This window comes from Impatiens glandulifera, chromosome 1 (assembly GCF_907164915.1).
Source record: "Impatiens glandulifera chromosome 1, dImpGla2.1, whole genome shotgun sequence".
Taxonomy (NCBI): Eukaryota; Viridiplantae; Streptophyta; class Magnoliopsida; order Ericales; family Balsaminaceae; genus Impatiens; species Impatiens glandulifera.
Window position 1 is genome coordinate 135,743,833 of NC_061862.1, and position 15,059 is coordinate 135,758,891.

General features: G+C 33.7%; 2 protein-coding genes across 2 annotated transcripts; one reads left to right on the forward strand and one right to left on the reverse strand.

Moving 5' to 3' along the window:
- The first annotated feature begins 4,398 nt into the window (after positions 1-4,398).
- LOC124944270 lies at positions 4,399-4,872 on the forward strand. Its single transcript, XM_047484620.1, has one exon. The coding sequence runs from the start codon at positions 4,399-4,401 to the stop codon at positions 4,870-4,872; it is 474 nt and encodes a 157-aa protein (XP_047340576.1).
- Positions 4,873-5,611: 739 nt separating this feature from the next.
- LOC124938419 lies at positions 5,612-8,671 on the reverse strand. The gene is made up of 4 exons (XM_047478857.1): positions 8,179-8,671; positions 6,932-7,364; positions 6,265-6,325; positions 5,612-6,023 (listed from the first exon to the last, which is right to left on the reverse strand). Exons 1-4 carry the CDS (start codon positions 8,465-8,467, stop codon positions 5,871-5,873), a joined length of 936 nt encoding a protein of 311 aa, XP_047334813.1. The 5' UTR covers positions 8,468-8,671; the 3' UTR covers positions 5,612-5,870.
- Positions 8,672-15,059: the final 6,388 nt, after the last annotated feature.

A 15,059-nucleotide genomic window follows, 5' to 3' on the forward strand; every position in this document is an offset into this window, starting at 1 on the left:
TAAGTTCAACGCATTGAAAAAATGATGGAGAACACGGAAATACTAGAAAAAAATATGTTCGGAAAAGAAAACCTATAAAATTTGTAAAGGCATTAAATATGCTCGGAAATGAAAAATAAGCCAATGCAGAATTTCCTGGTCACACAGGTATTTTGAGGTCAATTATAGATGTTTGTGATTGGAAGTTGGGATTTATTTAGTGTCTTTTTACATCACATATGTTTGGTGACTATTTTTTTACTCGTCTTTGAGTTCGTCTCTTAATAATTTATGATAAATCATATCTAAACTTGTAAATGGTTAGTTTTATTGGTTTTCAACATGTTTTTGCGATGTTTTTGCGATCTTCTCAAAACATTTATTAGTGAAATATTTTCCTTAAAAAAACATTTAGATCTGCTTGGAAAGTTCTCTCATCCATCCACTTTGTTCTCACTGGATTAAGAGAAATCGGAGATCATTCCAACGAGGAATTACCCATGATCAAATCAATATTTAAGATAATAATGATTCTCGCAAAAAAATAGGTATTCAATGAATCAACCCTAATAATAATATAAAACAACAAAATCACTCTCGTACACATTCTAATCGACAATTTTTTCTCTAAAGTTGTAATGCAATTAGCCAAACAAGTTGGTGTTGTTTCCCTCTCAATTAGATATGTTAACTGAGAAGTTGATTGATCAACAACAAAGTCACAGTACTATATATAATTGCAAATCCAGCACACAAAATTCTTAGCAAAATTTGGTTGCTAAGTTGTTACCATTTATTTTGCTATAATTGCTAAGAGTTACATAATCTATTGTTTTGTCCTTCACTTTCCATCAAATAGCATAAAGTGAAAGATTTATGGAATACAAGTAATAATGTAACAATAATATGTGGCTTACCTTTGGTGGTTCTGGAAATGGACTACCCTTCTACCCATATATTTTCTTTTATTATAGTATAGAGATGTTACATGTAATCTAACAAAGATAGTTAGTGCATTTACATTTCTTGTATTTCCTCAAAACATAAATATCTTTTTTATGTTATTAATTTCATATTTGTTCGTAATCAAAATTTCATTAAACAGTAAATGGAAACATTCAAGAATAAAAAAGTTGAGAGGTGCAAAATGGTATAGCCAAATTGAGGCTTACAAATTTCATAGCTGCGATCGCAATAGCAATAAGACCCAAGACATCGATCTTCATGTTTGTGTGGCTTGATCACTAATGTCGTAATTAGTATTGAACTAATTTCTTTTTGACAAGTTTTCGCCATATTTTGGTGGTCTAGGGCGTAATGAATTAATGAAATGATTTAATCTTTTAAATAAATAAAAAACATGTAACAAAATTTCATAACACGTTAATGAGTTTGTGGATTTTGCAATTTTTTTTGGTCTTACTTCGTTGAGGGATGGTGAATTTACTTATAAAAATTTGTGCGTTATTACTCTAATTTCTTGATAATAATACATTCCAAATGGTTGGAGAACATTAGTTATTGCGAGCTTCATCTCGTGAAAAGTGCAAGATTATCAGACAATTAGAATAATAAAATTAGCTTCTTTTTTAAAATCATAACATATAACATATAATTTCACAAGATACAAGCAACATGAAGTCGATTAACCCTAGTCTCATCTGGATGATCGTCAACCTGTAAGAGGCTTATATATAATTTATACCTTGAGATGTTATTGAATAATGATATAATAAAATAAATTAAATGGACTCAAATTGATTAATTTCAAAGAAAAAAATAGCATTTAATTTATATATATATATATATATATATTATTATGTAAAATGGATAAAACAACCCCGTCTTATTAACGCTTCCAAAAAAGGTAACCAGAGGATTAAAGCTCTATTTTGATGGCCGGGGCTCGAGAAGTGGAGCAGTGGGTTCGCGAAGGGCATTTTCTGGTCCCCTTGAGCCGGGGTACAAGAACAGCTGAGCCTTCCCGATATAACCGGAACCGAAGCACGCGCAAATGGCGGGTGGAGGTACCACCGCTGGGAAGCGCTGTATGAGTGTGGTCAAGGCGTTCATGATCAAATTGGAACTCACCCAAATAAAAGGAAGGTAGGACTGCTTGAACTAACAAGCGAGAAAGTTGACTTTTCGAAAGAAAGGGGCGCGCTAGCTGCACATGCTAAGAGCTGCTATGCCTGCCAGAGGCCGGCTTCCGAATTATACCCGATTCTAAAGCCTTTGCCATTTTACATACAACATATTTTAACCTCATAAATAAATTATATATTTAACTCTTGTTTGTAAAGATGATAAGTCCAAACAATCATCATGAACTCATTTATTAATTTATTATTATTAGGGAAATGTGTGGAATGAAATAGAGACAAATGTAATACAAGTACGTGAATGAGTTATCGCTCTCAAACAATAATATTCATTTATTCAATATGCCATCCAACTAATGAGTAGATATTAAACCCCTTCAATAAATGGAGATGATTTTGATTTATAATTTATTTATTTTTAAAAAAAAAAACTTTAATTCCATAACAAGATACATAATATTAAAAAAAAGTTTAATTAACCAAACAAAATGAAAGATGTTAAACAACCATAAAGGAACTAAGTCTAAGAAACGAAATATACAATTAAAATAAGTATCAAATAATTTGTGTGGACACAAAAAATCATTGTGTGAACATAATAAATATCATATCAAGTGACACTAATAATTTACATATAACATTGAGAAGTTTATATAAATGATGAGAGAATATATGTAAGAAGTGTTTTTATAAGGATTATCAATTCTAATATATATAAAATAATAATTATAGATTTGATAACTTCATTATTAAGAAAGGAAACTAGGGCAAACTCAATATATAAATATCACAGAAATCAAAATATATAAAAAATAAATGATCAACAAAAATTTAAAGTGTTATTCAGATTAAAAATATATTTACACCACTTTCCATGTTAAAATAACAATATTTGTTCAAAAAATAAAAATTCAACAAAGTCTTAACAAAAATATGAGATGTGAAAAAAGAACACCTTGGATGCTAAAAAAAACATATGAATGCAGAAAGAAAATATTTTTTTTTTCTATAAAGAGTTTTGTTATTAATTTAAATAAATAATTACATATATAAAATAATTTATAAATAATACAAAAAGAGAAAAAAAATAATTAAATAAAAATTTAAGAATTAGATAGTATAACTAGTTATAAAAATTAAAATTTAAACAAAAATCAAACGATCTTATAATAAGTGATATCAAATAATAACTTATCATCTATAAATATGGTCAAATTATTGAGAAATTCATAAAATCATATAAGAATATATGATTACGAGCTAGCATCTTTTCAAATGAAAAATCAATTATTATTTATTAAACAAATGAAAATAACAACTTTATATGTTTTGCTACTTAAAAAAAAGATGAGCACGAACTCAAAAGAGACTACATAAACAATCAAAAAATTTTGAGCAATAAACACCCTACCAATAATTAAACGATTGAGAGTATTATTTGGGTTATAAAAATTCAAAACGAAAAATTCAATCGGACTAAACAAGGATTTAGCCGTAGATGTTACAACAAACAAAACTGTTACACAAATTCAAATCTTGGTGATAGAAAAAGAAAAGAAATAAGGTACTTATGGTAAAAAAAAATTATCAAAAGAGACCAAAAAAAAATATATCAGACTAAACAAGGATTTTTTTGAATAGCTCTCATTTCCATCCAATTGATAAGTGGCTAATGCCTATTTTGTTGGTGACACTGACATTATAAACCTTTTTAGACATGCTTAGGTAATATTGTTAATTGATCTTATTATTTCCTCCTTAGTGTGGATTTCTGTTTTACCTTTTAATATCCCTTTTCTTCTTTCTCATGGTGCCAAAGTAAATTCCCTAAATTCCATGGATAATGATACTTAAACATTGAAAAAAAATCAAAAGGGATAGTACTTGAATAATACTCCCTCAGTACCCTAATTGATCTCCTTGTCATCTCTATAATGAATCACTTTCAAACAGGTTAATTACCATACTTGTTTATTGTTTAGACATTTTTTCTTAATTTCAATGAATTGTATTAATTAACTAATTCATCATATTAATTCATGGTAAAAAAATCTTAACTAAGAGAGACTTGATTGTTTAGAATTAATATGTACAAAAGCACATATTTGTGAAATTTGATTTTGTAAGCAAAAAGAGTAAGATAAAACCAACCAAAAGGACATTTGGTATGGTTCTCTTTCCTACATACACCCCCACTATTTAAGAGTCTTCAATAACTGGCAGAAAATGGAACTTCAATTATTAATAATATTAGGTACCCTCTCCATACCCATATCACCTTCCATTCTGCAAAACCTCCAGCCATCTGAAGAAGAAGATGACAACTGTTGGAAGCAATGAAATGCCTCCGAAAAGCAACGACAAGTTAATCTCTAGGGTTGAGGCGTCTTTCAGGGCCCTTTACTATGGAGGAGCCTCCGGTTCGATTCCATTCACTTGGGAATCAATTCCGGGCACTCCTAAGCGCCCTTCCAATTTTTGTGACAATTCTAATATTCATCTTCCTCCACTTAGTCCTCCACCCTCTTATTATACTTATCATTCTCCTAAAGTACAAACTACAGCCACTTTCAAATCCAAGCTTTGTTTCAGGTTTTTTAGCTCGGGGGTTTGTGGTTCGAAGAAGAAGAAGCTACACCCGTCTTCTTCGTTTGCTTCTTCTGTTTCTCCAATGTGCTCTTATTACGATGATCAGGTGCCTAGTTATCGTTCTACTGCCTCTTTGGTTGGGATTTCGGGTTATGTTTTCCGGTGGGGGAGATCTAAGTCGGAGGTTGTTGGAAGAAGGTAGGCATAGTTATTTATTTAGTAATGATGGATGGATGAGAAGTTAATGTTCTTTTAAGGCAATATTTCCAATAATAGCTCACACACCTACTATATGGTGAAATATAATATATTTTATGTATTTAGACTTGATTAATTGATTAATATATTGTTGGGTAGGTATTGTGAGGCTGTTTGTAAGTGTGGAATAATTGAAAATCAAGTTTGATTTTGATTAATTGAATAATTTGCTTAAGGTTGTTGTGTGAGGTGATGAAGTATCATGTTTCAAGGTGGAATGTTAAACTTGGACATAAAGCATTGTGAGATATTTAAAATGAGACTTAAAGTTTCATTTGGGCGATAAGTTACCTCAAATCATTGCACGGAAAATCAATACATATCGGGTTGAGACACCGACAGTGTTAAATTTAAAAACCCACGTTGTTGTCATGATAATTTATGATTTTTTTCTTTCTAGAATAAAAAAACTCACCCGATCTTGACCCAGTCAAATGGGTATTTGGGATTCAACACTTAGCTCACTAAACCGAGTTAGGACATTAATTAGTAATTGAATCTACATTATAGGATCTCTTGGGTGTTATATTTTGTGAGGTATTTATGACAGATAAACAACATCTATCATTTAAGTAATTAAATGCAATTAATCAGACAAGTTGATGTCCAATTTAGACAAAATAAATGGCTAATATGGTATTTAACCACATAAAAAAAAATCAGTTAGAGTTAATAATGGAGCCTAAATGAAAACAGCTATTCTATTGCTACATTTGTGACTTATTGCATTTACATCTCAATGTACCATAATCCCAAATCCTAAAACTTTCTAATGGTCTCACAAACGTGCGACAAACTATATATAATGAATCACTTGTGATAAGCATTGAAATAAACATTCCATAAAAAGAATCCCCAGCAGATACTAACAGAGGAATTTGACAAGGGTTATTACATACTTACTTCGCCAGTTCTTCTGTATATTCATTCATTCTTGTCCTGCTAATCAGAATCCCTAGCAGATACCTCTTCCACTGGCAATTCGAACTCATCAACTTCTTTGAAATAGGCTCTCTGCTTCTCAATATATTCCTTTTGTAAATCATACTCTGGAGTTACGCTATCTGTCTGCTGCATTGACGACCACTGCCTCTTCTGCAGTCATTTTTCTTTTATTAATTAAAGAAAAAAACAAAAGGTGTTTACGCAACTCAGAAATGCGCAACTATAAAATATTTCTTCAAAGGAATTAGTAGAATACTTTGATTAAGCATTTTTCAAGTCCTACCCTCATGGAGATTGAAAACTTTGGACATAATAAATCATTAGTAGGGTCTCAAGTATAATAAGAGACAAGAACATACCAAAATATAACAAGTGGTTCAAGATGACAAACCTTTTTGCGCTCCGTGTGTGACTTCACAGGACTTGTATCTTCTGATTTGTTCAAGTTGTCTCTGTGCATTGCAAATTAAATCACACAATGATGTAAAGACAATTAGAATCAGAGTAATCATACAAGTAGCAGCAGCAGCAGATTTTCACATTAGGCTGCGGTTGGATGAGGGGAATTGGAGATTGAATTCGTTCCAAATCTATAAGAATCGACATTGAATTACAATTCAATTCCTATATATGGAAAAATCATAGGATGGTATATCTTAAGAGTTTGCTTGATCTTCTTCTTCTTTTTCTTACTTAATATAAGTAGAATTCAAACTAAAAAAATCCATAAGAACTCAGATTCAAAATCCTACTCCTTATTTGAAGACCTTACACAAACAAAATAATTGGAACTTTGCCCCCCTACAATTACAATGTCAATGCCGCCAATTCACCTCTAACCAAACACACCCTTATTAGAATTCAGCACAATACAACCTATGACATTTAGTAGTCAATAGAAAAGAACATTAAGTGTATTATCTTTGATATATATTTTTTGTCATTATTCTATCATCTGTTCATAGTCTAAGCATCAAAAACCAATACATAAATAAAATAAACCCATTATATTTCATGATCTAACAAGCAAATTAGGCAGAGAAAGAGAGAGGAAAGACCTGAACTTATTGATTATTGGCTTATCAGCTGAACTGCTATATGCTGTGGAGATAGCCTTTCTTTTGGTTTTAACATTTTCCAGAAGAATGACATCTTCTTCTGTCAAATCATATGTGTTAGTAGTCATTAGTTTCTTCAGAGGAGGGCGAATATGAGGCAACACAGTTACATCCTCTTTATCCCTTCTGAGACCCTTTGATTTCTCCAAATTAAGAGCAGTTACATTCTCTTTACCCTTCATCTTCTGCATAGTAGGGAAATTATCTGGTGCGGCTTTGGCCTTCCCTTTACCCTTTAAGTCTGTCGCTAAATCCTGTGTTCTTAATACTGGTGAAAATCCAAATAAATCAGTAGCCCCATTCTTTCTTTTTGCCGTAGTCCCTCTTGTACTGTAAACTATAAGCTTCTCATTTGTAGCTCCATTCACCTTGCCTTCATAGAAGAAATAGTACTCCATCCATCAGCCATTTGGTAAGATTCTACTTCTAAAACATTTATTATAGTAAGATTGATGACAAGCTTGTTTGGAAGAAGTAAGCAAACTACTTGGACTACTAATTCTACTTTTGTATTCATATAAACATTACACATATATGTCAACATACAAACTCAATAACAATTATAACTCCAATCATTTAGATGTAGTCTTTGAGTTAACTTGTAAATGTTAAATATATATGAATGAAAAATTAGAACTAGAATAAGACACAACACAACTCAATAGTGGTTTGTTTGATGAGAGTTATTTGGATTAATCCAACATCCCATCAACTCATATACTTTAAAATATCAAATACTAAGATATTTTGATCATTTGACACAAATAACCTAGTTTCTCGTCATACAAGATTATTTTAAAATGATATGATTTAACCCAAATAACCCTTACATCAAACAAACCCTAGGTTTATTCACATCCTCCATTTAGTAACAGGACTTGCTATGGACTACTATTAGCATTCCAAACTTCACACACTACATTGTAACCTGAATTATAAGCCTGGGCAATGAATTCCCCACTCTTAAAAACCTATAAAATTTCGTGATTAAGCACACAAACTTGACATATCGATCTATATAATCATCTATCAGCCCAAGAACAGCATTAGTTCAGTGAACACAAGTCAAATAACATTCATTCAATCATCTAACAATTTAAAATAAACCAAACAAAGCAAATTAAACAACAGAAACAGTTATAATCTAAATCAATCTATCAATCTGCTATTCATAGGAGTCAAAATACCAGTTGGCGTCGAACGGTGGGTACGAGAAGGCGTCCTGAAGTTAGATGCCCTAATGCTAGCATTTGATGTAGACGAATTGCTATCAACTTTGGATGTAGATGTTTTAGAGGTTTCAGAAGTCAATAGACTAGATTGAACAGGTGTATCACGAATTGGGCTTAGAAATTGGGGCTTCTCGGATAGGGTAGACGATAACTTGGTGGCGGCGGCGGGAATAAGATTGGTGGTGTCAAAGAACGGCTTCCTTTTACCTAACGACCTCCTTTCACTACCCTTACTGTTTTCCATGGCTTGTTCAATGATGAAGAGCTGAAAGCATTGATGGATCGATCGCCTCTATTGAGAGAAAGGGTTTGATGATGAAGCTTGTAGTTGGCGGGAGAACCGTTCGGATGAATTAACAGATAGGAAATCTGCAGGACTATGTCCGTGCGAAAGAGTGAGATTGAGAAACCTGATTCCTGAATCTTTTTGGAGAAGCCAAAGTTTCAAATAAATGGCGCTTTTGATTTGAGGGTTATGTTTTCATTTTACAATTTATTGTTTTAGACTAAATAATTTTATTTAAAAATTAAGATATTTTAATAATTAAAAAGAAGTTAAGAAAAACTAATAATTTAAAACGATTTCAATATCCTTCATTTCACTATTCTCCGGTCATTCTCCTTCTTCGTCTATTCATAACTTGCCTTAACAACTCAACTTTTCTAATTCGCGATTCTCCGGTCATTCTCTCTCTTTATGTTTTGGTATCATGAAGGTGATGGTGATGGTGATGGTGATGGTGATGGTGATGGTGATGGTGATGGTGATTTAAATCCTTTCAACATTGATCCTAATGTGTGGAGGTTCTACGACTTTTTAAGAGTTATCTAGAATTTATTATTTACCTTAACATTGATGATGCACTAAATCAACTACTCATTGTGTTCCTCATCCTCCTTCTCTAACAATCTCATCGAATCCAATTACTCATGTTCTTTCTCGGACAACACTGTCGAATCTCACTTCTTGTGTTCCTCTTTCTCATCAGACAACCCTATTGAATTCAACTATTTGTGTTTCTCCTTAGATAGTATCATCGTTTCTCGCTCATCGTGTTCCTTTTCCTTGAATAGTCTCATCGAATCTAACTACTCGCCTTCCTCCTCCTCCTCGGACAACACTATCGAATCTAACTGCTAGTGTTCTTCTATATCCAAGTTAATTCACTAGAAAATCAATATCGATAACAAGTAATGTTGTAGACTTAACCTCTTCGTCAAACATATTGAAAATTGATGTCACTCAATCATGTCACAAAATCAAGCCATATGGGCTAAATGAAAAAATTGGAGTAACAAGTAATAAACTTATCAGAGGTAGATGTAAAGATGAAAATTGATATTATTAGGAAGAAATCAACGTTTTTGTCTCAATATGGAGCAAATCTACATGAACAATCAAATTTGTTTCTTTTTGTTTTTGGCTTGTGTTTTATTTGAATAAACTTGTGTACAATTTATTTTTTTTTATTTTTTTTTATAGATAATGGTTTTTGTCTATGATTTACATTTTAATAAATTTATGGATAACGATTCTTTTATGTGATTTGTGTTTATAATTTATGTATGTAGGGCCGATCCTAAGGTAAGTCCAACAAGCCCTCAGGCTAGGATAACTCACTCGTTAGGGCAACCAATTTATTCAAAATTATTGTTTTTTAAACATAAAATGTTATAACTTATTAGTTTAAGATAAAAATTGAAATTTTATATTTGATTATAGGTTTAAATATCACAAAAAAAAAATCAATTTTTTTTCTAAAAATTTTAAACTAAACTTAAAGCAACAAAAATGAATTCACATTTTTTCTACATGGGGTTGGGGCAACCCAAAACTCGGGGTCGGCTTTGTGTATATGTATAATGGTTATCCGATTTTATTTCTTTATGGATAATAGTTATTAAAAAATTAAACTCTAAATCGACTTTCTTATAAAATCTTTAATAAAAATCCTAATTTCAGTTTAAAAAGAACATAAAACTTTTATTTAAATTTAAAAACAAAATTCGTAAATCGAATTAAAAACAAAAATTCAAATTTGAATTATAAATCTAGTTGAAAGAAGTGACACCTAATTCCATTAGGTGTGTTTGATGAGGGGAATTTGAATTGGAATTGACATTGAAATTCTAATTCCAATTCCATGAGAATTGACATTGAATTACAATTCAATTCCTATGTTTGGAAAAATTATAGAATTGTAATTCAATTCCAATTCCTATGTTTTGGAAAATGATAGAATTGTAATTCAATTCTAATTCCTATGTTTGTAAAATAAAATATCGGTTCAAAATGTTAACTTTTTAAATATGTTTTCACGTTTTTGGCACGTTTAATACGTTTTTGACATGTTTAACACGTTTTTGACATATTTAACACATTTTTACACGTTTAACACGTTTTTGACATGTTTAACACATTTTTACACTTAAAACACATTTTCACACGTTTAACATGTTTTTCACGTTTTTGGTATGTTTAACACGTTTTTGACATTTTTAATATGTTTAACATATTTTTCACAGTTTTAACAAGTTTAACACGTTTTGGCACGTTTTTAACATGTTTAACATGTTTAATACGTTTTTCACACGTTTAACATTTTTTCACGTTTTTCACACGTTTAACACGTTTTTGGCATGTCTAACACGTTTTACACATTTTTAACACGTTTAACACGTTTTTTCACGTTTTGGCACATTTAACACGTTTTTTCACGTTTTGGCACATTTAACACGTTTTTCACACGTTTTTCACGTTTAACACGTTTTTCACATTTAACACGTTTTTCACACATTTAACATGTTTTTCACGTTTTTGGCACGTTAAACATATTTTTGGCATGTTTAACACGTTTTCACACGTTTTACACATTTTTGACATGTTTAACACGTTTTTCACGTTTTGACACGTTTAACATGTTTTTCACATTTTGTTAGGATCGACTTTATCGATAGAGACGGGGGTCTGGCTAAGGATGAAGGCTTATGAAAAACAATTTGAAAGAAATCCTGTTAAGGATTTAATTCGCTTTCTATTCTACGCAAACTTGTGTAAACACTTGAAACGGATTCAAGGCGGAATTGCTTACTTGGGTTTGAAGCACAAGATGAAATAAGAAAAGATGACAGAAAATGAAGAACACAACAGTTTGTTTATGGATGTTCGGAGAAACTCTCCTACGTCACCCCTTCTTCCAACCACCGGAAGGATTCACTATATGATGAGAATCAAATACAGTTTACACACACTTAGCTCACTATTGAACAAAACACTTTCTGTTCAATTACAAGAAGATGAGGAATATCACTAAGCTAATGGTGTTTTTTATTCTAGCTCTCTCTCTCGATTCACACACAGTACAATCAGAAAGAAGCTTCAAGAAAGTAAGTTCAGTAAGAAAGATGATTGAGCAGTCTCTCTCTGCAAAATCAGAATGTTTGTTCGTTCAGAAATTAGCTAGATTGCTCGTAAGGTAAGGTGAGGTCCTTCGTCCGTTGCTCTAAGGATTGGTTAAATACTGATCAGGAGCTAACGGTCGAATCTTCAAGAATGATACGTGGAGCTCTTCCATTGGAAAGCCTCCATTGTACACAGCAGACTCTGAGCACAAGGATCGTGGCCGTACCGAACTGGTAGTGCGCCGAATATTTCATCAGGGATATACCTGCAAAACGGGTAATGTGAGAAAAATTCTCTTACGTGGCATTCCTTGATTGGATGCATATAGCTGTTGTACTAATCTTCACAGGAAAGTGGAGCAGAAGTAGGGTACAGCTATAGCACGTGGGTAGGAGAAATGCTAGATTCAAGCGTACTGCTTGAACAGAGCATTAGATGTATTTCAGTTAGACGGATCAGTCTAATGAAATAAGTCAACTCCTTCTGATGAAAACGTCTATTAGACCGCCTGGTCTAATACAATTAGACTCGCGTCTAATATCAATAACCATTAGACCGGTACGTCTAACTCCACTGAGTTAAACTACCACGTCTAATTCCGGTTCTACCTCAGACTTGTCTGAAGGAGTTAGACCCACGTCTAACTTTCAATTAATTAGACAACCCGTCTAATTATAATAACCATTAGACAGGTATGTCTAACTTCACTGAGTTAGACTACCACGTCTAATTCCGGTTCTACCTCAGACTTGTCTGAAGGAGTTAGACCCACGTCTAACTTTCAATTAATTAGACAACCCATCTAATTATAATAACCATTAGACCGGTACGTCTAACTCCACTAAGTTAGACTACCACGTCTAATTCCGGTTCTACCTTAGACTTGTCTGAAGGAGTTAGACCCACATCTAACTTTCAATTAATTAGACAACCCGTCTAATTATAATAATCATTAGACCGGTACGTCTAACTCCACTGAGTTAGACTACCATATCTAATTCCAGTTCTACCTCAGACTAATCTGAAGGAGTTAGACTCACGTCTAACTTTCAATTAATTAGACAACCCGTCTAATTATTTACGTCTATTAGACTTACACGTCTAACTCCGTGTATTCATTAGACTACCAGTCTAATTCTTTTCACGTCTATTAGACTTACACGTCTAATTCCGTGTATTCATTAGACTACCCGTCTAATTCTTTACACGTCTATTAAACTTACACGTCTAACTCCGATGAGTTAGACTGTACGTCTAATTCTATTAGACTCACGTCTAATTCATGCGTCTATTAGACTGCTCCGTCTAACTCCGTTGAGTTAGACTAAGCATCTAATTTTATTAGACTTGCGTCTAATTAAATGCGAATGGAGATCAAAATCGGTCTAATGGCCCTCATTAGATCCAAGTCTAAAGACATGTTTGTCTTAATACACCTGTATCAAGAATCATAAATTATTTCATCATCAAAATATCAAGGGATAAATTATTTCAACACTTAGTCAAAATAATTTGACCCAACAATTTCCCCCTTTTTGATGAAGAAATTGCAAACCTGCATACATACAACACAACATGCATTCATCCAATAAATAAACAAACAACTTGTTCACTTACACCAACCATTCAAAAGAGCTAGTATTCGAAGGACTTATCAAAACCATGTTCAATAAAGTTTAAACAAAGTAAAAGAAGAGAGATCATTGTTCTTCCCTTTTTACTCGAGGATCGGTTGGACTCATTTCTTGCCCGGGAAGCATGTTCATGAAGTGAGGATAGCCGCGACCGCCACGACCTCCTGCATTCGATCTTCCTTCACGCTCAGCAATGCTTCCACGTCCACCTTGATCAGCATTAGACAACCTATTCCGGCCGCCACCATTTCTTCCACCGCGTTTAGAACCACTTCGGCCACCGCCTCTCTTGGTTGGCCTAGGATTGTCATCAGAAATTGTGGCACGCCTGGATCTGGTCCCGGTTTCTACGCCATCGTTCCTCCTGCTAGACTCACCTTGAACTGGTCGAGGTTGAGCACTTTCAGCATTGCCTAAGGCATCTTCCTTAGCTTGAAACTTCCTGGCGAGGTTCTCGGCAAAAACTTGTCGTTCATTGTCATTTCTACTCATGCACCCTTGCATTTCTACCATCTGATTCTTCACCAAGGCGAATTCATCCAAAGTTTCCTTGTGCCGTTCGTCATTGATGTGCCTCTTAATGTCAAACAGTTCAGTTTGGTGGCTGAAGCATTTCTGTTCAAACTTTGAAAACTTTACATTTGAGACATGGGTCTCATACGTATTCATCTTCAAGGTCTTATCCAGCTCAGTTAAGATCTTGAACATATTGCTGAAGTTTGCTCTATCTTCTTCCCTGGAGATCATTGATTGACACATGGTCTTCTGCATTGAGAAAAGCATAGACCTCATTGATTTTAGCATTTTATCTCTTCCATCAGATGGATTTTCATGGGAAGACACTTCTTCAGAGTCTGCAGCCATACTTTGAATAGGCTCAAAGTTTGTATGAACCTGCAAGGATTGCTCAGGCTGATGAACTTCAGCATCCTTAGCAGCTTTCTCTTGTGCCTCTTCATCGTCAACTTCTCTTTGGGCTTTTTCAAATCTTTCGAGCAAGCTTCTAGAATAGTGATGGGGAGTGGTTATATTTTCGTGAACACTTCCCACAACACCTTTGGGAAATAAGTAGGTCTTAACAAATTTGGGTTGCTCATCCTGTTCCTCCTCAGACGAGGAACCTTCTTCTTCATCACCTTTTTCTTTAGAGGGTTCCCCCTCAGTTCTTGCAGTCTCTGGCTGAGTTGCCTCGGCCAGTTTTTCTTGAACACCCTCTGTTCTTGCAACATGGGTTATAATCACATCTTCTTCAGTAGGAGCTTTCGAAGCCTCCTCAGCTACACCTTTCACGATTACTTCTTCAACATTTGTTACAAGAGTTTGTTCAGACTCTTGAACATTCACCATTGCTTCATCTTCATTGGGAAGCTCTTGAACAGAGTGATCTTGAATGCGTCTCTCTTCGGCAGACAGGGTCCCGAATTCGATCAGGAGAGCAACATCAGATTCATCGGCATTTGGAATATACATGGCCTCTTCTACGTTGAGCGGTTCTGCGCTAGAGCAATCGGCGCCATGAATATATCTGGAAGCAGCAGAAACATAACCTTCCAAGATATCATTCAATTTCTTTAGCACTTTGGCTTCAACAACACCTCCTCTTACGTCAGGGTTGAAGTTTGCTTTCCTGACCTCATAAATTGGGAACAGAGTTTTCCCAAGAATGCAAGTTTCCACCAACTCTCTTTTGTTCAAAGCTTCAGCCACATCTGAAGTTCTTGCCCACTTCAGGACCTTCTTCTCCTTTGCCACTCTTTTCTTCCATTCTTTTGTTATGGCAGCATTGGACAGAGAGTCAT

Bases quoted from the DNA above. Each gene is read 5' to 3' on its own strand.
- LOC124944270 (XM_047484620.1), top strand. From the start codon at position 4,399: ATGACAACTGTTGGAAGCAATGAAATGCCTCCGAAAAGCAACGACAAG.
- LOC124938419 (XM_047478857.1), bottom strand. From the start codon at position 8,467: ATGGAAAACAGTAAGGGTAGTGAAAGGAGGTCGTTAGGTAAAAGGAAG. The intron at 7,365-8,178 runs GTATTTTGACTC...TCTTCTATGAAG, and splicing joins CCACCGTTCGACGCCAACTG to GCAAGGTGAATGGAGCTACA. The intron at 6,326-6,931 runs GTCTTTCCTCTC...TGCAATGCACAG, and splicing joins CCAATAATCAATAAGTTCAG to AGACAACTTGAACAAATCAG.